We start from the raw sequence: 24,034 nt of genomic DNA, 5'->3' as shown, positions 1-24,034 counted from the left end.
AAGCCCTTTCAGTTTTTATTTACTTTCAGTCTTCAGTCACAGACAGGCCACCAGGATCACCAGGGGAGGGACCTCTACCCGCTCAGGTTAATGCAGAGAAAATATGGCTTTGCCTCTCAACAAGAAGCATGTTACAGCACAAGATGATCTTTGCCAATTCACTCATCTCTTACCCTCTGCAGGCACCCAGGCACAGTGCAGGGCACTGCACAGACCAGCCCTGCAGAACCTGCACCACAGACACAAAACACAACCTAAGAGTTCTGCAGTGATTATCTGCACAGAATTTGGTCAAGCCACAGTCAGAGCAAGTTTTGCCTCCAGGCCTTAAACAAGGGAGCATCAGGATTTACAGGCTGCCTGAGAGCAGCCTCAGTGGAGGCATCAAAGGCAGACAGGGCTTCCTGGGAAGGCAGAGCACTGGCAGCTGGAGGAGGGCAGAGGGGCAGGCATTGTGCTGCTGGGTGGGGAGCCAGAGTTCATGTTGAATCATTGCCCCACACTGTTATTTATTACATTCCACCAGGTGCCTGCAGGCCCCTGGGCATGAGTCACCTGCTTCCAGCACATTCCCCAGCCCTGGCACAAACAGCCTTCCCAGGGAAAGGACATGACAGTCCCATGTGCTTCCCTCCCTGCCAAGTCCCACACTGTGGAGAGGCAGCTCTGTGCACGTAAGCTGGGCTGCTTTCAGCTCTCAGCTCCACCAGAAGAGCTGCCAAATGTGTCAGCGTGCGAGAGCTCAGCACAGACCCAGGTTCCAGGTGAGGCAGGGGACTGGCTGTGCCAGCCTGTGCTGCAGCAGACCCAGTGCTCCCTCTCTGCAGGTTCCTGCCTAAACAAGCTGCTGGAGAGGATGAAGCCAAGCATCCCTGAGACGTGTATCTCACTGCACTCTAGAGTGGGATAAACAAGCAGAGCCTGATGGGCAATCCAGGAATGGCAGGCTTTATTCCACAGCAGGATTAGATGGCACAGTGCATTATCTGCCTCGCAGCTGGGGACACTCTCTTAAAATAGGCCTGACTATTAGAGCAAATTAAAAACCAGAAGCACTGTGAGCATCCTCCTCACATCAGCTTCTGCCCCACTTGTTCCCCAGCCTGTATCCCAGCAGTGAGAAACACTGTTCCAAGAAATCCACAGCCACAGCCTCCAATTCATGTCACTGTTCCCTATGCAACATCACCTGGAATATCACAGGCAAAGATCAGCCAAAGGAACAGGCTACAAAAACAACACCTCATCATATCAAAAAGTGAGGAACAGCTCTGAAAACGCAGCCTGAAGAGAGAGTTCCTGCCAGGGTCACAAATGAACCATTTCAGAAGGGAAAGGGAAAAGGGTCCACTTGAGCTGCCAAGTGCTGTGCTCCACAGTGACCAGCACACTGTTTGGTGGGCCCCTCATCTGCAGTGTTGCACTGTGTCACCCTCCAGCCATTTGTCCAAAAGTCTTTGGACATCACCTGGGAGCAGCAGGAGGGGCCCCTTCCCAAGAGAAGCCCGAGGGCTGCATATGGCACAGCTTGGGACAGGTCTTGTTCGAGGGCTCCAGGTGAAGAGTTGCTACCAAAAGCTGTCCTGCATCTCATTCACACACCCCAGCTCAGCCCAGGACTGGCAAAGCTCCTCTCAAAGCATTCTGAACAGAGCAGAGATTTGGGTCACATCCCTCTTCCGCTTGTCTGCGATTTGTGAGGGAGATTCACTATTCAAACCAGGCACCTGCTCTGACAGAGCCCGGAGCTCGTGCGTCACTCCGCTCCTACAAACAGCTTTTGTGGAGAGGCTCCCTCCAGTGCCTCCCCTTCTCCCACCAGACTCCCAGTGCTTCCCAAACACAGAGCAAGACAGAGGGAAGGAAACCCAGGCTGATGAAGGAAGAGCACTATGGTTACTCCGAAATCTGCACACCAGCATGACCCAGCTCCAACCTGCACACTCACCCCTTACAGAAGGTTTCATACAGCTCTGACCCTCCTCTTCTCTCTCTTCCTTCCCTCTTAGGAATCTCATTCAATCACACAAATGCAACAATCACTGGTGACTCACAAATCTGCTTTTGTGTATGATTTTTTTCTCCAGTAAACACCCAACTCGGGTCTATGGTGTTGCTTTGCCTTCAACCCTCAATTTAAGCTCAACACAGCTAAACCAAAGCTCTGAATGTTCCATCTCAAGGCTTCCTTGCAAACACTCACCACTCCTCCCACCTGTGCTGGGACAGAAATGTCCCCTTCCTAAAAACCTTATTCACTATAAACCTGAGAACTGTTTTGCCATGGTGCATGTGGCACTTCAGTGTTGCTTTAGGTGACATGCTCCATTAGGTAACACTTCAGTGCCACGTGCCAGGATCCCTGCTGATCCCATGTTCCCACTACCAGGCTGACATCCTTGCCAGCTGTCTCCTGTTTGACAGTGTCAACTCCTTGGTCTGGTTTTTCAGGGTGTGTTTGATAAAGCACTGAGCAAAATGACAGACTCAGTACATGATCTGTGTGAGACATGAATAAAGAATGAGATAATATAAATTTAAAAATAAACCAGGCAGCACAGAGCAAACAAGGGACTACAAAGCACACATTGAGGATAATATTTACCTTCTAAACTCAATTTCCAGTGGAGCTGTACCCTCATTTCTGCATTGAGACTCACCAAGAAAACACTCCAGAAACCACACCTAATTTTTACAGACTGATGGAAATCAGACATTTTCATTTTTAGGACAGAGATGTGGAATGCACTGACTGCATATTCCTGAACAGACATGTAGGCTTCCTTTAATTCAGGTGCCAGCTCATCCTACAACTGTCAGGGGAGAAAGACCCACCCAAGCCAGGATTGCTGTTCTGTGTCACCACTGGCCTTTGCTGTCCAGACCATCTACTTCACTGTGAACACTCAGTACAGAACCAGCAGTTGTAACTCAGGTCTGGGGATGCTTCTGAAGCACAACTGCTTTTAATTTTTCACATGAAGAGTGTGATGAGACAATGTGACAGTCAAGTTATGAGTCACAGATCCAGTGAAACAAACACTCCCTGATGGACATGCAGGTGGTGGGTTATTCCTTACCCTGCTCTGCAATAACAAGATTTAGCAACAGAAACACTGCAGTTGGTCAGTGCTGCAGGCTCAGAGTTAGAACTAAGCAGAGCCAAAAGATCATTCTTTGTGTAAAAGTGTTTCAGCAAAGGGCCAATCCTGGATGGAGAACAGCCAGAAACTACACGAGTGTGGCATCAACCAGGACTTGTTTGCAAAGCTTCTCTCTCTCAGTTTAAGGAGCCTGTGGTCAAGCAGATAACATAAACATAGGGCAAAGGACAGGAGAATGGATATATTCCATCACCTATGTCCCTCTGGGACAACTGAACTCTAAACCCTGACAGGTTTTAAACTGTCTCAGATGGAACACAGCAAGTATCCAGTGACATTAATGGTCAACTGGACCTAAACTCCAGGGTTTTAAAATTTACTAGATTTAGCCCCAAACCCTTAAAAGCCCGTGTAAATGTCTAGATTTCAAGGGGGTTTTCTCCACAACATGATCACAGCACACACTTCAAGATCTGTTGCCCAGAGGCTGAGGTTGTGGACTCCTCATCCCTGGAAGTGTTCAAGGCCAGGTTGGATGGGACTTGGAGCAACCTGGTCTAGTGGAAGGTGTCCTGGCCTATGGCAGGGGGTGGAATGAGATGAGCTTTATGATCCCTTCCCACCCAAACCCTTCTAGGATTCCATGATCTGTCCTGAGCCCAGTCACTTTCTCAGGCACCCCCAGCTCCGGAGCAGTCCTGCCTACCAAAGGGACAGCTGGAGAGGATATACTCCAGTGCCTTCAGAACCAGAGACTAGTGATGGGGTACATGGGCTCAGACTGGTTCAGACTTCAGCAAGAGAACACTTGCTGGAGAGGCCAAGCACGTTCAAGCAGGATAAAGCTAAACAGGCCAACAGCTTGGATCTCTGAGGAGATAGGGGCAGGGAGAAACACTGACCATCCATTTCCACCAGCAGCTGGTTTAAGGTCTGCTCCTCCTCAGCATTGGCAAAGCCAGACACATTGGTGGAACGCTTCTTGCCCACGGCGTCAATCTCGTCGATGTAGACGATGCAGGGGGCGCGAGCCTGCGCCTCCCGGAACAGGCTCCGCACCCGTGCGGCCCCCAGACCTGCAGGGCAGGGCAAGGACAGAGAAACCTTGTACCTAAACCTGTCAGCAAAGCCGGCCAGCTCCGACTGCACAACGGAGCAAGTGAGCTCCCCTCGATCCTCAGAGCACCTTACCTCCAATCACCTCCACAAACTCAGAGCCTGCCATGGCCAAAAACGGCACCTGGGCTTCCGTAGCCACAGCCTTGGCCAGCAGTGTCTTCCCACAGCCCGGCGGGCCCAGTAACAGGGCGCCCTTGGGCACCTTGGCCCCGAGCTGGAGGTAGCGATCAGGATTCTGGAAAGAAAAAACAGCAGGTCAGACCCACAGCTCCCACTGCACCTGCACCACAGTGTGGCCTCCCAGAGCTTCCTGAGACTGTTTTCAGCCTGGGCAGCTCTGAGCTGCCAATGGGAGCAGCTCCATCTGCATGGGAACTGGAAATACAGAGCTTATTTCATGAGAGGCTGCCCAGAATCACGAAGAATGAAGAGCAGAACACCTCCTCCTCCCCAGGTCAGCCATCTATCCCAGAATACACTTATTTCGTTCTACTTTTATATACCTTTAAATAGTCCACAAATTCCTTGACTTCCATTTTTGCCTCATGCATTCCTGCTACATCCTTGAAGCCAATCCCTTTTCCAGATTTCCCATCCACAATGGTGAAACGAGCCATCTTCAGCTGGTTCTGTGGAAGGCAGCACAAGGACTGAAAAAACTTGGACAACAGTCTGAAAAAAGGCTGTTTGCTATGTTTTGCAAGATAGCCAGCCCAGCCCAGCCCAGGTATGAGCTGTCCCTACAAAACACCACCGAAGTGCCCACCAAAACACTGGTGTTTCACTAGTTCTGCTCTGAAGACACTTCCCAGATGGATTGTTGACTCTAACTTCATTTATTCACGTTGGGAAGTGACAGAATAAATCCACAGTAATAGTCCCAACACAATCCAGCTCAAACTCCATGTAGACCAGGCAGGGATACTTCTTAAAAACATGCATCCAGAACCTTACTCAGGATCGTCTCCCTGATTTCTAAATGCTCTGATCCTTAATACCACATGGGAAAGATAGAGCTTTCAGGAATATGTGTTGATGGTAAATAATTACCAATAATTTCTTACAAATGCATAGAAACAGACATTTTGCACTGCTGTCTGATGCTGCTGCTGGTTTCTGCTGAACAAACCCCAGGTCAGAACTAGAGGTTCTCAAACTGAACAGCCACCACATTTCCGTCCCCTGATGCATGTGAAGCCACAGTGAGAGTCAAACCAAGAATTCAGTTAAACATCCTACTCGTAACTGCTCAGCATGTTCTACCCAAAACAGGCTTTTTCTTTCACAAGAAAGTTTACAGCTTCTGAGGCCTCTGAAATACCCAAAGAAAGAGTTAAACTTGGGGCCTGGCTGTCCCCACTTAGGCAAGGACACAAACCAGTCCTCAAGGCCTCATTACTCAACACTTCTTTGAAATACTCTTTCTGAGAGCAGCTGCATCCTTTTGTTCAAAGAGGATTTCAAAGCCAAAGAGAACTGCGGAGGAGACTGAGTGGGAAATCCAACAAGGAGCTGAATTCACTGTGTTTTCATCCCCAGTCCCTGTGGTCAGTGGCAGAGCACCCTGGGCTGACTCCTGCACTTTCATCAGCTGATCCAGGCCAGAGTGGGAGAGGGGAGAAGGAGGTTTGCCTGATGTTGCAAGCGAGACATGCGGCAGGAACGGAACAGGCCAACACATAATGAACTCCAGAATCTGAACATATTTTATAAATTGAGAACTCATTTTGCAGAAAGCAGCAGTTCCTACTTCTGGCTGTATGGGAGGCATGTTGGCAGGGCCCAGTGAAAAACACCATCTGCAGCTGCAGCTCATTAGTAAGCTTTGAAAACAGCAAACTGGACTGAAATTCCCTGAGCTCAGCCCTTCCTGCCTTTGGGAAGGGAACGGATCTCGGCTAAGGCCAGTTAAAGTACCAGCCAGGGAGATGATCAGCACAGGATGCAAGATGTGGCAAGACTGGAGAGTCCTGGGCACCAGTTCACCCTTATCCTGCACTGACTTTGCTGGGAAAAAGGGGAGGAGATAGCCCAGCAGAAGCCAGGACTACCCGCAGGCTGCAAAACATCCTCAGAATCCAGGCTACTCACGAAGGCGTTGAACCCTCCGGCCCGACTCGCCACCCTGAAGAGGCGGAAGATGCTCCACAGCATGGACACGGCCACCAATGTCACTATCAGGGAAAGGACATCACTAGAAGGACAAAGACAGGTACAAACTGAAGTATTCAGGCACAACCTGGTCAATATTCCCCAACATGGCTATTTTCAGTGTTTAAATGTTCTGCCATTTAGGCTATGAGCAGACACAACTAAAAAAATGGAACTTTTACAGGCTTTTGTACAGATATACAAAACCCCATATCCCAACTATTACATAACCTGAGAAGTTAAGCAGAGGACACTGGCAAACACTGCCTACAGCTGTGGAAGGAATTCAACCTCACCATCCCCTTCAGAGGCATTTCTACTTCTAAAACAAACAGCACCTTCAGGCGGTCAGGTCACACCCAGAGCAGAATCCAGCGGGGCTGGCAGTGCATCCAAAGGGAGCTTGCTGCAGAAGACCTGTGTCTGGTAACACTAGGGAGATTCCAACTCACTTAATCCCACACTGGCAGAAATTCCAGGCTTGGTCTCCCATTAAGAGCCTGCCCTGTCCTCCCTGGGCGAATCTCTCAGGAGTCCTTTACGGCACAAAGAATTGCTCCAGCACCAACACTGTCAATTTTCCGTATCCTTTGGAATACCCATTGCATTAGGAGGGAGATGAGGAGCAGGGATGACACTCCAGTCCAACACTGTTACAGGACAAACATGTTGAGGATAAATATTTTTTGAGCTCTAAACAAAGGATGCCCCAAGAGCACGAAAAATGATCCCATGTCAGATGACAGGTTGAAACTGGTGGGCCCCTGTTCTGCTCCACATGCCTGTGAAATCATCCACCCTCTCCAGACTTCTGTGCCTTATCTTTACACCAGGAACGCGTGTTCCGCCTCTCACAGAGGGACGATTTACTGAAGCAAGGGACCAGAATGAGCTCTATACCCAGCTGCATTTGTTTCTGCTCAGTGAGAAATCCAAAGGTAACACTGAAACCTGAAAGTCACCTTCAGTTTGTCTGCTCTGCAAACAGGATTAATTCTGAAACACCCTGAGCACCCACACTGCAGAGTGAGCCGAGTCCAAGGGCTCTGCACCTCACACATTCAAACTCCAGACTGACTCTGAATTCTCCAGACATTCATCAGGTCTCCTGAGAGACTTCACACCTCATCACAACCCTTAAAAATTTTTTTTTAAATCTCTTTTGAGGGGCAGGGAAACAGCTTGTGTTGGTGGCTGATTGTCTGTTCAGTCCTCTCTTCCTGCTACACACAAGTCTGAAAAAATTAGCAAGTTCTGAGTTTGAACTAAAGGGCTTGTACTGCACGATCAATTAAAAAAGCTTATCGTCATAAAAACTATATATTAAAAATGTGCAAATGTTGATCAGAGGACAAGTACCAGACAAAATCCAGGCTCAGGTATCCACTCACACACAAACATGACATTGTTTCACACTTTGGCAAGATGCCTGGGAGGAGGAATTACACACACTGGCCACCTCCAGAGGGAAAATCACCACGTCCAAATCCTCTGAGCTACTAACAGCATGTGACACGCTCTGCCTGGTGCAGAAGCAGGTAACCAGGCCACTTCAGCAGGTGAGATCTGCTATTCACTCTTCTTGCTCCTAACAGTTTATTTCAGAATGAAAAGTATTGAGCATTTTTTTGAAAGCAAAGGCTCTTCGTTTGGGCAGCAGGAAGGGCTGTAAGTTTAGTAGAAATGCTCCTCTCACTGAGGTTTGGTGTGCTGGCACCAAAGCTGCTCCACCCAGCACGTGGCACCAGAGTAGGCTGTGGTCAGACCTGCTCTGGGACAAACAGGTCAAAACTGTTTAATTTTGCAGCCTGAACCACCACAGGCCTCCCTGGAAGCATTTCAGTGCACCCCTAGCCTTCTGCACAGACCAAGATGTAACATCACTTGTGTCAGGATTTTTTAATCACACTCTGTACTTGAATAATTGATTATAAGGACAAAAAGTGCTCAGCTGGGCAAGAATGCTTGGTGACTCTAACCCAAAATATTTTGTCTGCTGCATCCTGCAAATCCAGACACCTTCCTGGGACCCTCATTTTGGAAACATTAAGGTACATCTAGAGCACCTTATCTTTCAGAAATATTCATTAAATGCTCCAAATCCGAGCCCACATTTTTGCTCTATATTTACATAGCATTAAGCTGAAAGTGACTTTCCCCTCCAAGCGAGGGATGTTGTCACCAACACAGTAAGGACAAATTTATGTCATACTTTCCATAAAAGCCAGGGTGTTTGTAGGAAATGGGGATTCTCTCTCTCTCATCAATATTCAGCTCATCCTCCACAGCTCTCAGCTTCTCCTCGAATTTGTCGATGTTTGCCACACGCATGGTGTACAGCAGTGTCACGTTCTGGGGACAGGCAGGCCAGAGCAGCAGGTCAGTACTATTGATTAGGTATAAATACATAAGCAAGGAGCAGAGGTGCACAGCATTGACAGGTCAGGGAAAAATTATCTTTATGTCACACCCTTTGATCCTGCACCTATGAACTCACAAGCAGAGGACTCCAAATGAATTTAGGAACCCTCTGGTCTTTCCAGCACCTTATGAAAGCATAAAAGTCAGGAACTAAGCCTCAGCTCTCTATAAACAAGGAGATGCAAATGAAATAAGATGTATCCAAAAGCAGTTCCCTGTTCTGGTTCCCTGACCACAGTAGGGGGTGGAACTGGATGATCATTAACGTCCTTTCCGACCCAAACCATTCTGTGATTCCATGATTCCACCTCAGTATTTTAATGTCTCAAGCCAGTTTGTAACAATTCTTAGTGGTAACTCCTGGATGTAAACACAATGCTTTGTTTCCATTTTGGAAGGTTTAGGAAGGAAGGCTGATGGAGTTTGACAGAACACTCAAAACTAAAATCCAAATAGGAGAAAATTTTCGAAAGAAGATCCAGTAATAAGAGTTTACAATCTCCTGGACATGTTCTCCTATATCTGACTGAAAAAACTATTGAATTTCCCAGCTTTTTAGACATACAAAATATTTTTTTCCCAGACCATTGTTGATTATTTTTACAATTTGAACTAAAAGTCCTAATTTCCAGGTTGATATGAGTAATAGAAGTCCCCTGAACTTCAAATACAAGAAAGAAAGAATCAGAGAAGAGCAAATTTGTGTACAAAGTCACTCACAACTTGTCCATGGGGAGTTCCTCCTGGGTGCAGGTAGATCTCTACGATGTCACTCTCTGGCACCACCTCGATCCTCTGCACCTCCCCCTTGGCCAACATCTCATTCACAAAGTAGTTCCAGGAGATGTTGGTGCCTTCCCTGTTCTCGCTGACCAGGAACCGAAGCATCAGCACGATGAAGGTGAGGACGAGCAGTGCCCGCAGACGTTCCAGGTGCATCTGATTTTCCCTTCTCCTGCGTTTCTCCTCCTCTTAAGAAGAAAGATCCAGAGGAAAAAAGATAGACATGTAATTGTGAAGCTTTCTGATCCAAAGAAGAGATAATTAAATGACAAAGATTAATGCAGTGGAACCTGTCAGGGTTTTTGTGTTGCATGTTTGGTTTCTCCTGCAGGACTGTGCTTCATATGGTCCTAGTGCACCAAACCCACTAAAAACCCACCAAATATCATTCCAGTTCAAAACGAGAGACTCTCACTTGCCTGGTCCCATATGGATGGGGGTCGAATAAAGCCAGGGGACTCCTGTTAGAAATCAAACTCCAGAATGATTATAACCCACTTTATATAACATGGGTCCACACCACCCAGTCCTCAGGCTGTTGCCAATGTATCCAATGGGAAATATTAGGAGTAAACCCAGTGTCACTGGTAAATCCCACAGCACAATTCAATGACCTGCTGGCACCAGCACCGTGACACCAACACCACTGCCCCTACCTCAGGAAATACCTGCGATTGCAAAGAATGTGAGGTAGCACAGGACACAAATACACTGCAAATCCATCTGCCTGTTAACCAAATTGCCCAGATTTTCCTCCATGTTATACAACTCATCTCATGTTTCAAAGGGGTTGATAACTTGCCCATATTAAGGATCTGCACCCAAGAGAAATTCCCATACTGGATATGCTTTCCCTGCCTTTACTGTACTAGTGCCACACTGAAGCAATGACACAAGGAAAAGGGATGTTCTACTTCGATTATTTGCCACCAAACCTTTTCTCCAGTCTCCTAACATTTTTTTTTCTGCACTGCACAGGCAAATTTACAATTCTATGGGCTGTAAAGGACTGCCACAGCTCAGTTCAATGTCACTGCTGGTCAGTGTTTGAGTTGTTCAGATGACAACAAATATCTCCTCCTCTTTCCAGTCACGTGAGTGTTCTCAATATATAATTTAGTACTTGCTCTTGATATACAATTTAACAGCACTACCACCACGGCACACATAAATACCCTTCTACACCCAGAAATAAATTAATTCTGTGCCACTGGGCTCTAATGCACCAGTGCTGCAGCCCAGATTCGATTTATTTGCAAATTCGTAACCAGTGTCCTGACACCAGCATTTATCACCGGCCACCAATTAGACCCTACGCACGCGGCAACAAAACCCAGGGACAAACACATGACCCAGGCAGCTGCTAAAAAAAGTCCTCTGTCCTTCAGAGGCACAGCATCATTTTTCACTGGTTCCCAGCTCTGCTCCATGCTGGAAAGGAAAGGCCTGTTCCTAAATAGACACAAAGCAGCTTGGCAGAGAAATCATCATTTCAGAAGGCCGTGACAAGCTCAGACACCACGTCCAGCCCACCCCCTTTGTTCTCCACTGCCATCCCCTCACTCTGTGTTATCTGCTGGATCCAGCTTTGTTAGGACTAAGGAATTCATCCCAAAGCTGCAGGATGACATCCTTGACAGTCTTATTAAAGAAAATTTTTATATATATATAGATATGTATATGTATCTATATCTATGAATGATAGAGGAATAGTCTGGGCAACATCCTGAAAAGCTCAGCAAGTTCTAAATAAAAAGATTCTACAGAGAAAAGAAACTACTGCAGAAAAGTGAGTTCTGACAGGAAAAGTCCATCTATAGCTGTGCAAGTTCCTTGGAGGTGTCAGAGTCAACTCCTGCTAAAGCACTTTTCTGTATTACATTTCAGACCAAGTGGAGGCCCATAACCTGCCCTAAACACACACAACTGGGGGTGTAATCACAAAACCATCACTCCAGGGGGAGACCTGCCCATTAGACATCCTGACACAACTTCCCTTATTTCTAGGAATTAGACTTGTCTAGGACCTTTAACCTGCAGCTGAGTAATTTCAGGGGAAAATTCCATTTCTAGAAAGCTGGAAGGCAACACCAAGATTTCCTCAACTCTGCATTTAATTAAGGACAATATCAATCTTTCTCAGCTGAGGTAAAGTGTGACTGTCTGTACAGCACAACATCCACACCGTACCACAAGCTGCCCCACAGTATTCAGGAAATGAGTCCCAGCGACTGGATGTGACACTTGCAAGCAACAGCTGTGGGAATACTTCCAGCTTTTGAGCCTCCATGAGCCTCCACCAAGCAATGATTTGCCATTAACCCCAAATCTGAACTCTCTGATTAAAATCTTTGCAAGCACTGTGGTGACAGTTTGAAGAGTTCTTTTTAATAATTACTGCAGAGACAAGTGTTCCCCTGGAGACATGGGGCAGCATTCCTGCTCCCAAAGCCAGGCTATCCATTAATCACAGGAGAAAAGAGGCCACCGAACATGGAGCGTTGCTGTTTACTGATTTTAACAGCTACAACACCTCCAGAGGCTGTGCTCAGTCATTCTGTGGCCTTGCACACCAAGGGCAACAAACTCCAACTTCCTTCCCAAGGACTCCATGATACCTGCACTCACATCTCACTGCAGACTTCATCCCAGTTAAATGATCAAGCAGGAAAAGCCACTGCTGTGGCCTTAAGGACACTGTAGTGACACCAGCCAGGCTGTCAGCAGCAGCAACTGACCTCTCACTTAAGAAGTAAAAAGTCCAAGAGGATTTGACTATTAAGCACAACAAAGGAAAAGGCAACTGCTCACATCACGTGATGATACCCAGGGAAAGGTTTATAAAATAAATTATGAAAATCTATTACAACCTGTGTCACTTAAGCATGACATTAAGTGCCTCCCAACCCACAGTACAAAGGTCTGGAGCCATAGCAGGGTTTGGAACTGGATGAGCTTTAAGGTCCCTTCCCATCCAAACCATTCCAGGATTCTATAATTTATATGATCTGATTTAAATCTTACAGTCCATCATCTATGCCAAAATACTCCTTCAAACTTGCTCTTAGCCACAAATTGTACAAGCAGTGAGTTACAGGTACAGGGAACTACCCAGAGGCAGGAGCAGGAAGGTGGATCTCCCTCCCTGTCTGCCCCTTCCCCTCACACACACAGAGTTTGGTTCAGTAAATCTCTTTTTGGCACACACATACCGTCCTCCTCTTGTGGAGATTTCTTCTTGGATCCTCCATCCTTCTGGCTACTCCTCCAAGAGCTGGAAGTAGTAAACCAGTAAGTGCTACCTGCAGGCAAGCAGAGGTCAGTGGTTACTGCTAAGGGCAGTGAGAAGGTGACTGAGGATGGCAGAAATCCATGTGAGCTCCAAAGGCAGAGGAGGGAAAGCTCCACATTCCCCCAGGCAAAGAGCTTCGTGTGCCAAGGAACCCGGACAGCCTCACTTGAGGGAGATTCCTTCTGTTCCCTTATAGAATGTATATATTTTTTACAATACAAACAACATCTTTTTGGTCAGAGATTGTTTTAATGGCATGGCAGAAATAATTTGGAGAAATTGCTTTAGTGCTGAAAAATGGACACAATTCCCAAGGCAGAACCATGGTTAACACTGGAATGGGAAGATAGGAACAGCCCCATACCAGGGACTAGAAATGCTCATTAAAGTAAAAACAGGTACTGAAGTTAAATCAGGTTGCTCAGGAAATGCTGTGGCTGCCCCATCCCTGGAAGTGTCTGAGGCCAGTGTGGACAGGGCTTGGAGCAACCTGGTCTAGTGGAAGGTGTTCCTGCCTATGGCAGTGGGTTTGGAATATGATGTTTAAGGTCCTTTCCAACCCAAACCATTCCATGACTCCAAGGTTTCCAGCAAGGCCATCCAATGGGATTTCAGACAAAAGTGAAGATGTTTTTGTCTGGGGCTTTGCTGATCAGGAAGAGAAAGATTCTCTAATTTAAAATATACAGATTTAAAATTAGCTGTAGGTCTAACGACTCTGGTGCTTCCTTAATCCCCTGAGCTCCCTGTGGGAAGGACTGTTCATCCCTGTCACCAAACCAAACCCTAAACCCCTGCAAAAACCCCCAGCTCCCACAGCCAGGAACAGAACAGCTCTGCTGCAGTTTTGGGAAGGCAGAGAGAAGGTTAGGAAAGGTCAGTTCTCTTATCAAATCAGACCTTTTCCCTTCCTCCTCCTCAGGACTCACCCAGGAGATTCCAAAGTCTGACTGGATCTCGGATTAAGTGCTGTTTCATCAAGACTCCACCAGGACCTTGACGTGGGGGGGAAAGTGTTTGTGCCAAGAGAGTCTGAGGGAGGAGAGAAAGGAAAACAACACAACCATTGGCACAGTGCTGTGAAGGCTCAACCTCCATATTCCCTGAGACTCACATTCCTAAGCACGGGAATGTTGTGGGTGAGTGTCAGGAGAGCAGCTGGGAGCCCTGGATGTGACTCCTGGTTGTTCTGTGCACTCCCCACATGACTTTGGAGATGTTGTTTATAACCCAGTTTAAAGAAAGCACAGGTATAAACATAAACACATACTCAAAACACTTAATATTTAGTCTTCCTGTATCTCTGTTTTTCATTCTAAAGGTATGTTAGAAATCAGTTCTTAAAACGTTAAGTTTCCCTACCTTAGGAGGAAGTTTTTTAAGGAAAAAAGGACTTTTAAAAGGAAATTTTAAGGATTTCTAACCCTCCTGTATCCCTGAAGGAAACTCAACAGGAATCCTGCAGTGAATATTCACATTTAAAGGCAACTTCAAGAACATTTGAACTAATATTTACTAATTCTCTCACTGAATAAAAGTCTGGCCCTTCTCCGATGTGATTCCCTGTTTCCCCTCCACTGCACAGGTTCCAATTCCTACACCAGGCTGAAACCCTTCACCAGTTTTTCCCCTTTTTTTCCAGCTTGTGCTGGGGCAAGATGGCAACCTTGGGATTGATGCTCTCTAGAACAGAACAGCTTAAGATTTAAATTGATGCCAGAAAAACCTGGCATGAAACAACATCCCACATTGTTTTCCCTCCATATCGTTAGATGGTCGGGGGATGGAGCTGGGGGTGTTCACCTGGAGAAGAGAAGGTTCCAGGGAGACCTTAGAGCCCCTTCCAGTGCCTAAAGGGGCTCCAGGAGAGCTGGAGAGGGACTTTGGACAAGGACCTGGAGTGACAGGACAAGGAGGAATGGCTTCCCGCTGCCAGAGGGTAGGGTTAGATCAGATGTTGGGAAGGAATTCTTGGCTGAGAGGATGGGGAGGCCCTGGCACAGGTTGCCCAGAGAAGCTGTAGCTGCCCTACCCCTGGAAATGTTCAAGGCCAGGCTGGATGGGGTTTGGAGCAACCTGGTCTAGTGGAAGGTGTCCCTGCCCATGGCAGGGGGTGGAATAAGACGGGCTTTAAAGTCCCTTCCAACCCAAACCATTCCATGGTTCCCACGGTGTTTCCCAAGTCGCTGCCCAACAGCGCTGACAAGACGACCTTCGGGATGGCACAACTTGAGGACCCTCCCGAACAGCCAAACGTCCCTCCCGCCCGGTTCTCTTCCTCCCCCGGTGCTCGGTGAGGTCCCGTTACCTGCAGGCCACGTCCCCCGCCGAGGGTACCGCCGCGGGGCCGGGCCCAGGCGGCGGCGGGCGGCCTCCAACAGCTGCAGCGGCCGCGGAGCAGCCCCAGTCGCAGCAGCAGCGTCATGTCGGCGGGTGCCGCTCCCCAGAGCCCTCACGGGCGGGACGGGCCCGAGACGAGCCGTAGCGGCACCACCGGGACCGCGGCTGAGGGGCGGCCGGAAGTGCCTGCTGAGGGCCGGACGGCCATCTTGGAAGCGGGCCGGCGGCGCCGTGCTGCCAGCCCTCAAGATGGCGGGCGGCTGGGCGGTGCCGCGCGGGGGATGTCGGGACAGGTCGCTCCGTTACCGGGGCAACGGGGGGGTCGGCCGGGTCTGAACACCCGGGCAAGGCCTGACTCGGCCCCAGGGCCTGGCCTGGGCCCGCCGCCCTTAGAGCGGGCTACGGGCGAGACTCTAGCTAGGGCCGGCCTGGCCCCGTCCCCTGGAGCACGCCGTTCCATCCTAGCCCGGCCTTGCCCAGGCTCTGCAGCGCAGGCAGGGCCCGGCCCGGCCCCCAAATATTTAGGCAGGAGAAGAAACAACGCCTAGGAGGAGCGAGAAGGTTCCTGCAGGGAGAGGAGGGAGGCCGCGGCAGGCACTGCAGAGGCCGGGCACTGGAGTGGCGTGGTGTGAGCACTGAGTGCTCTGGGATTTTATCTCTCTAACCCCACATAAGTGTGTCGGCAGGGAAGGGAAGAAACGACCCCTGCAGTGTTAGATTGAGCAGAGAGGAACGAGACCAGCTCCCTCTCTGTGCAGCTATCCCTGAGGAAGGTGCCCCTTCTGACAGCCCCAGGTAGGAGTGGGCTCTGGCAGAAACCGGCAGTGGGAGTGAGGGACTGAGAACTGTGCTGAAAGGGAAAGTGAGGGAACAAATACATGCATTATATGTGCTGTGAGGGTGGTGACGCCCTGGCACAGGTTGCCACAAGTGCTGTTCAACCTGGCCTTGGACACTTCCAGGGATGGGGACTCCACCACCTCATCGAGCAGCCCCTTCCAATGCCTGACAGCCCTTTCCAGGAAGAAATTCCTCCTGATGTCCAACCTGAACCTCTCCTGGCACAGCTGGAGGCCGTTTCCTCTCATCCATCCCTTGTTCCCTGGGAGCAGAGCCTGAACCCCACCTGGCTCCACCCTCCTGTCAGGGAGTTGGGGAGAATGAGAAGGACCCCCATGAGCCTCCTCTTCCCCAGGTTGAGCCCCCCCAGCTCCCTCAGCCCCTCCTGGTGCTCCAGATCCTTCCCCAGCTCTGTTCCCTTCTCTGGACATGCTCCAATCCATCAGTGTTTGTTCTGGAGGGGCCCAGGACTGGACACAGCACTCGAGGTGTGAGTCAGTGACCCCGAGCATGCCAAGGGACGAGCACTGGTGAGTTCCCCTCACACAGCGATCACAGAGGTCGAGGTCGTTGTATTTTAAGTCCCTGATCCCAAATCCAGTGTAATCCCTTCCTGTCCTACCCTGTGCACTGTGGATTGGGTGGGCTCAGTGCCCTGTGCAGTTCCTCTGGGGCATTTGGGAGCAAACATCACCTCCCTCCTGCCACAATTGCACTTTCTTGCCTGACTGAAAGGAATATTGTGTTTGCCAGGCTTACAGGTCTGATCTCCCCTTCCTAGGAAGTTTGTGTTTCCTTCTCCTCTCCCATCTTGCTGACCAGGATGGTTTCTGCAGTGTTTTCTCCTCCCTCCTGTCCATGTTTCTCCCCCCAGGTGGCTCCGAGACAGTGTTTAGTATAACTGCTGTTAGTTCTCCTAAATTACCTGTCATAAAGTTTCTCAGGCATTTTTGAATGGGAGGCTGCAGGGCTACAGAAAATAATAATGATAATAATAGTTGTTGTTGTAGTAGTAACTAATCATCTTCCTCCCCAGCAGGTCTGAATTAGGATCCTCTTTCCAGAAGAATCTTTTAGGATGTTAATTGTCACCTGCCCCCAGCAAGGTCCATTGGCACATTGGTTAATGTCCCCTCACTTCTGCAAGTCCCTTTGTTGTCACTGTCTGGGTCAAACAGCTCAATTTACAGGCACACAATTAAACTGGTGCCAATTAGTCTGTAAGGGCTGGTCACAGCTCTGCGGAGATGTGGCAGCCGGGGCACCTCCACCCACAGATCCCACCCGGAATGCCCGGGGACACTGCACTGCAACCAGGCTGGGAGGAGAGGGTCACCTGAGCTGCCTGGGGAGGGATCTCTGTCCCTTGTCCCGGCACAGGCTCGTCCCTGTGAGGCTCCCAGAGCCCAGGTGAGTGTCACCTCCTCACCCACCTGCAGCAGGATCCACGGGGAGGTTACTGACCCTTCAGCTACACTTTGAGGAGAAAAAGACTCCTTTGGTAGTGCCAAATGGGGGAGGTTCCCTCTAGCAGAGGCACGGATTTCCAGTGGGAAACAGATACAGCAACCACTGCACAGTGTGCCAGGAGCTGAGGGGTGTGGGACCCCCAGCCCTGTGGGTGCCAGCTCCACACACATCCCTGCTGCCATCTCACTCCAGGTGTGTCACACCTCACTTCCAGCATTTTCCCAGGACACCTGTTGCTAATTAGGCGTGATTTTTTTTTTAAGGAGTGGCACCATTTCAGGAGGTGAGTTTGCTGAGCCAGGACTGCTGACCTGAGGGACAGTCAGCTGGGTTCCTCCACACCTCCCTCACAGCTCAGCTCCAGTGAGGACAAACTCCCACCTTTTCAACAATGGAGGGCAATGGAAACTGAACAGGCCCAATCCCAGCACAGACCACCTCCAGCTGGGGCTGGGAGGGTCCTTGACTGAAGCAATCATGGAATCAGTAAGGTTAGAAAAGACCTCTAAGATTACCAACCTTTGACCAAATCCCACCACGCCCACTAAAGCGTATCATGACGTGCCACATCCACGTGTATTTTGAACCCTTCCAGGGGTGGAAGAGGATACAAGCAGTGTCTAAGGTCTGTTGGGCAGCTGAGCTCCTGCTGCAACGCTCCCAGACAGGAGATCCAGCCCTGGATGTGACAAAGCTGTGCTGAACTGGGAGTGCTGGTTATTTACAGACACACCACATAGCTGGAGCTGACAGGATTTCTATGCCTCTTTTCACACTGTGCCTCAAAGGCAACCAGATGATAAGTTTGGCCAGAGAAGCTGTGGCTGCTCCATCCCTGCAAGTGTCCAAGGCCAGGTTGGATGGGGCTTGGAGCAACCTGGGATAGTGGAAGGTGTCCCTGCTCATGACAGGGGGTGGAACGAGTTGGGCTTTAACCCTCCCAATCCAAACCATTCCATGACTCCATGAAGGAAGGAAGGCTGAAGGTCTTTGCCTCGCTGGTGCAAACACAAAGTGACTCTAGAAAGGAGAGTCAGGAGGTTCTGCCCTGCGTGGGTGGCTCAGGCTGCACTGCAGGAGTGAGGGCTGTCCCTCTGTGTGTGCCAGAGGTGACTTTGGGAAAGGTGGCTCCACTCACTGCCCTTGGACTGACAATATGCTCCTTTGGGAATAAGCCAATATTCTGAGAGGACAGATATAACCTGATCCAGGCTTGGCCTCGCTGGGATGTGCTCCAGCCATGACATCACTCAGTAATGCCACGTGTATTTACTACCGGAGAAAGGTGCTGGATTGGAGACTGAAATCCCTGGTTTATCTCCTGAGCAGGTTAGGAGCAGGAAGCAGAATTAGCAGGCACAGCTTGTCTTTTTCAGGCCAAGAGAATCAGTTTCCACAGCAAACACAGCCCTGCTCTGTCTGAGAACTCACCTCTCCTATTCCCATGCTCCTTGTAAGACACTCTCGTCCTTCTTGCTCTCATCCCCCCAGGGCTCAGGAAGATCCTCAACCCCCCCAGCCCATCCCTTACCCATTTCCACACAGCACTTTGCCAATGGAGTGAATGAATACTTGGAGTCAGGTGGCCACTGCACCATCCACAGACTTCTCACAAACGAGTCAAAGGATTAAATGAAGAGCTGAAGCTGCTGGAAGATAAATTCAGGCTTTTTAAAGGATGAAAAACTGCCCTGTTGCCCCGCCAACAGCTAAGGCAGGACTCTGCTCCAGCAGGACAAACCGCCCAGGTCTGCACAGGCTCAGAGTCCCTGGAATGTTCCAGCACCCCCTGGCACAGTGCATCTCTGTCAGGGATTTTTAGATTATTTCTTTGCAGATGACAAATCAAGGTCAAGGGATAGATGTTCCCCTTCAGCTCAGCAACGCCAAGTATCCAGGAAAACCTTAGGATTGGGAACAAAGGATGTGCTTAAAAGACTACATGGTTTTTCCTCAAGCACAGTGAAACTCCTCACCAGGAAAGCTTTGTTCAGCCTTTTTGCATGAGCCAGTCCAAACCCCTCACACCTACTCCTTCCTCCAGGAACAGCTTGGGATCAGGGTGACTGCCAGTGCTTCCTGCTGCCGTTGGAGAGGCCAGCATGGCACTGACAATGCTCCTCCCTGGGGCACAGAGGCTCCCCAGCCCAGGGCGAACCCGGGACACGATGCTGGGGTGCAAATCTATCTCTGGGTCACCTCTAAAGCCCCGGGAGTGTAGGACAGGCAGGTGACAGATGGCTGGAGGCAGGGGATCACGGGGGCTCCACTGCGCCGTCTGCCAGCCGGGGCTCAGAAACTGCCGGAAAAGCCAGCACAGGGAAGGAGCAATGCTCTGAGTGACACGGGCAAGGGGCAGAGCAGGGGGAGGGAGTAGCTGGGTTGTGACTCAGAGCAGATTGCTCAGCAGGAGGGCACTCCCTGGAGAGCTGCTGGAGCGTGTGGAGCTTGGGAGAAGCCCAGGAACCCATCTGTGTGCGGGAGGTGGCTGGAGTCATCTCCAAACCCTGCACACTGGAGGAGGTCACTGAGCAACTGTCACTCCACACCCCTGAAATCCATAAGCAGCCTGGAAACCTAAAGCCTGTCATTAGGAATGATAAAAACAGTAATTAGAACAGGGCTGTCACGAGTTCGCACCTGGAACATCAATACGAGGTGTTTACCCAGCAGCAGGGGAGCACTTCCCTCGGAATCCATCCTCTGTGGATGCACCAGGCACAGAGCTCCACGGACTTACTCTTCACACAGGTGTAAGTCCTGTAGGGAGCTATGTAAATACACTTCATCCACCACCACAGCAGCTCTGAGCTTTGTGGGGTCCAAAAATGCTGCTGCTGTGCGGGCACAGGAGTTGAATCAGCTCCGCCAGTCCTGTTCCCAGTCCTGGGGCTGCACTGGGACTCAGCTGGGTGCACAGTGGAGGAGTTAAACTCAGATCTGGGGACAAATGAGCTGCACTGAGTTAAACCCTCAAAATGCTGATCTGGGGACAAATGAGCTGTACCAAGGAGTTAAACCTTCAAAATGCTCATTTGGGGATGAGTGAGCTGTACCAAGCAGTTAAACCTTCACAAGAAGGCAGATTTAGGTACAAATGAGCTGTGCATGAGTTTAGTCATAATCACATCTCACAGAGCTGTGAGAAACCACCTCTTTGTAAAGCAGGTGAAAACTCAGACTTTTATTTCTTAATGGCAGCACATCATGGAACAGCTTAAATTGGAGTGTCCTTAACAACAACAGCAAATACACAGATGGCTTTAAAATGGTTTTATTTAGTAAAACTGAGTGTGTGCAGAGGCGGGGAGGTTCCTGCTGCAGTACAACAGCTGCACTCCTTGCTGCCTTCCCAAATGGCTGCTTGGTTTGCCAAAACTATCACTCTTCAAAATGTTAATAGATGACATTAATTAAAACATGAGCCAAGCTTAAAGTAAAGATTTTTCTAATCAAAATTCTTCTGAAGTTTTATTCTCTTGGCCTCTGATATTGGCACCTGACTGGTCACACAGGATTTACCCTGTACTAGTCATAAATCACACCTTGTCTCATCTATTAAAAATAGATTCCCACCCCTTCATCCTGAGAGGAGCTGAGTCAGCAGGGAACTGCACCCACAGTAGCACAGACCAGGAATTTTTGACATTAAGGTTGACATAACAGATCCTTCCCTCACGAGACAGATGCTGTAAAGCTCCGGGGGAGCTCAGCTGAAGGAGTGAGATGGGTTTGGTCACTCACAGGTGCCAGAGCAGGGGAGGGTCTGATCCAAGTGCCAACTCCAGATGAGACAGGGAGGAGTCCCACAGCAAGGCCTGGAGGGTCAGAGTGCTGTCCCTGAAGTTGGTGTCCTTTGAGCTTGCTGGGACAGACAGAAATAGGCCTGAAAGCACATTCCCCAAGTGGCCTCATTTCCCTGCCCTCACACAATGTTCTCTTTCCTCTTCAGCACCAAGGTATTTATTTTAGGATTTAAGAGCTCACAACCTTTAGTGAAGGATAAAGGTGCTCAACAATTGACTGTAATTTCTTTCTCTTTTAAGTATTGCAATTAAGGAGCAAAAGCCAGCCCAGGGTAGCAAACCCAGGCAGGATAAACATCCCCATCGCACAAGTCTCACCCAGAAAACCAGCAGAGCAGCCCCCAATGAAATCATCCCCACTCCTGCTGTCAGCTTCCCTTCTCCAAGAACTTCAAAGCCCCTCCCTGACCCAGGCTGAGCATCCAGGCTGTTGTGTTCAAATAGAGAAAGGTCAGGGTGACACAGAGAGGATTCAACTTCCTCCTCAGCACTGGATCTCTGACCTGGATGACATTCAAGGTTGCCAAGAAAGCAGTTACAGACAACTATATTTAGGAAAACACATATTCCCCCTCTGCTCGGAGGCCAGCACTCACCTGCAGAGTTTTCAGGGAGGTCTGACAAGAAGCTTAATGGAAAGGAAGCCAAAAATCCCAACACTCTTTCTTTTGACTGGTTTAGTAGGTCTTACAGAGGAGGAAGATGGGTAGAGATAAAAAGACTAAGCCTAAGTGGAACACAGGACCAGCTTAACAGGCTCAGAATAAACCTCCCTCCTGCTGTTATTTAACAGCAGAAATGGACACAAGCTCCTGAGCCACTCCTTCCTTCCTGCTGAGCCCAGCACAGGGAATTCTCTTCCTGGGGGACTCTGGCATCTCCAGCACAGGAGCACATTCCCTGGGGTTGCCAAGTGACTCGAGGTGACACTGTACATGCCAAAAAATCCATTGTGGATCTGGGCCCTGCTCCTGGCACAAGGGGGTTAAAACCCAGGACAGTTCTGGGTGAGGTCAGGGCAGAGGTCCCCCTTCCTGAGCCCCAATATATAGTGACAGTGACAGCTGTGCTGGAGCTGCCTCCACACTAGGGCCCTGTAGCCTCCAGGATCTGCTCCATGCATGGGATTCCTCCCTGGGAACTCGGCTTACCTGGTGACACTGGGGGGCTCTGGCAGATGTGTGGTACAAAACAGACACGCTGCAGTCATGGAATCATGGAATGGTTTGGGTTGGAAGGGACCTCAAAGCTCATCTCGTTCCACCCCCTGCCATGGGCAGGGACACCTTCCACTATCCCAGGTTGCTCCAAGCCCTGTCCAACCCGGCCTTGGACACTTGCAGGGATGGGGCAGCCACAGCTTCTCTGGGCAACCTGTGCCAGGGCCTCACCACCCTCACAGCCAAGAATTCCTTCCCAATATCGCATCTGACCCTGCCCTCTGTCACGTGTCCCGTCTCACTTCCCTGTGCCCCCCGGCCCGGGGAAAGCCCCCCGGGGAGCAGAGGTGCCCCAGCACCCCCTGGCGCGTTTCCCAGCCTGGCCCTTTGCCCCGACACTGATTTTTGGGTACGTCGGTGCCCACAGCGATCACGGCACACCGCGAGTGCCCGGTCCAGGCTGCACAAACCCGGGACACTCCTGGGGCCGGCACAGCCCACACGGCCCTGGGGGGCCTGTTCCGACCCGATTCCGATTCCGCTCCCGCTGCGCGTCCCCGTCCCACTCCCATTCCCGATCCTGTTCCCATTCCCAATCCTGATCCCGTTCCCATTCCCGATCCCGTTCCCATTCCCGATCCTGTTTCCATTCCCGTCCCCGATCCCATTCCCGTCCCCGATCCCGGGGGGTCCCCGGGCCCCTCCCTCTCCCGTGGCTCCGCCCCGGAAGTGCCTCCCGGCGCGCGCAGCCAATGGGCGGTGGCGCCGCGGGGACACGTCGCGCGCGCCGCGCTCCCATCGCTCCCCGCGCGCCGCGGGGCGGGGGGGCTGTTGCGGTTCTCCCCCCCCATCCCCGCGCCCGCCAATGGGCGGCGGCGTCTCATCGGGCCAATGAGCGGCGCCGTCTTAGCGGCGCGCGGGGGATGGAGCGCGCGGCCCGGAGCCGCCACGGCGCGCGCCCCCCGCGCTAGGGCCGGAGCGGGACCGAACCCCCCGAACCGCCCCAGGACCGCCCGCACCGCGCCCCCTCCGTGCGGCGGGGCCGCCCGAGCCGCGGGCCTCGCTCCGCCGCGGGGCTGCCCTCGGCCCGCTCAGCGCCCAGCGCCGGTGAGTGCCAGAGGGGCGGTGGGGGAGCGGGGGAGGGACACCGGAGGGCACTGGGGACGAGGGAGCGGGGGCGTCCCGGAGAGGGGCTGCGCGGCCGGGGAGGGGACGGGACGGGGCACCGGGAATGGGGGGAGGGGAGAGTCGAGGGGATTGGGGTCGAGGTGGGGGCACCAGGGGCGCCGGCAGCGGGTCAGGGGGTGTACCGTCAGCGGCGGTCGAGGGCATCCGGCGGGGGGTCGCGGTGAGAGGAGGAAGCGCCGCAGCGAGGGTGGGAAGAGGATGTGCGGTTTTTTGGGGGTGACGAAGGAGGTGAGCGGCTCTTTGGGCGGCTGGGCGACTGTTGGGGGGACACCTGGGGGGGGCCGGGGGTGGGAGGGGGCTGCAGGAAGCTGGGGGGAGAGGAGTGGGCGGGGGGTGGTTTGGGGGCTGCAGAGAGACCCC

At 50.9% G+C, this 24,034-nt stretch overlaps 2 protein-coding genes across 2 annotated transcripts in view; one reads left to right on the top strand and one right to left on the bottom strand.

The window, feature by feature from the left end:
- Positions 1–15,441, bottom strand: part of SPG7 (SPG7 matrix AAA peptidase subunit, paraplegin) — a 28,037-nt gene extending 12,596 nt beyond the window's left edge. The window contains exons 1-9 of the mRNA XM_051805937.1: positions 15,179–15,441; positions 13,800–13,902; positions 12,791–12,880; positions 9,516–9,766; positions 8,587–8,726; positions 6,315–6,417; positions 4,727–4,852; positions 4,296–4,458; positions 4,007–4,180 (exon numbers count right to left, since the gene is read on the bottom strand). Of these exons, the coding sequence (XP_051661897.1) occupies positions 4,007–4,180; positions 4,296–4,458; positions 4,727–4,852; positions 6,315–6,417; positions 8,587–8,726; positions 9,516–9,766; positions 12,791–12,880; positions 13,800–13,902; positions 15,179–15,295 (1,267 nt within the window). The 5' untranslated portion in view covers positions 15,296–15,441. The remainder of the gene's footprint in view (positions 1–4,006; positions 4,181–4,295; positions 4,459–4,726; positions 4,853–6,314; positions 6,418–8,586; positions 8,727–9,515; positions 9,767–12,790; positions 12,881–13,799; positions 13,903–15,178) is intronic.
- Positions 15,442–23,359: 7,918 nt separating this feature from the next.
- ANKRD11 (ankyrin repeat domain containing 11) overlaps positions 23,360–24,034 on the top strand; it is a 135,195-nt gene continuing 134,520 nt past the window's right edge. The window contains exon 1 of the mRNA XM_051805929.1: positions 23,360–23,593. The gene's annotated coding sequence lies outside the window, so the exon portion shown is untranslated. The remainder of the gene's footprint in view (positions 23,594–24,034) is intronic.

Source organism: Manacus candei, unplaced genomic scaffold, assembly GCF_025592945.1.
Source record: "Manacus candei isolate 608988 ecotype Guabito, Panama unplaced genomic scaffold, ASM2559294v1 h1tg000065l, whole genome shotgun sequence".
Taxonomy (NCBI): Eukaryota; Metazoa; Chordata; class Aves; order Passeriformes; family Pipridae; genus Manacus; species Manacus candei.
This window is presented reverse-complemented; position numbering and strand designations above follow the sequence as displayed.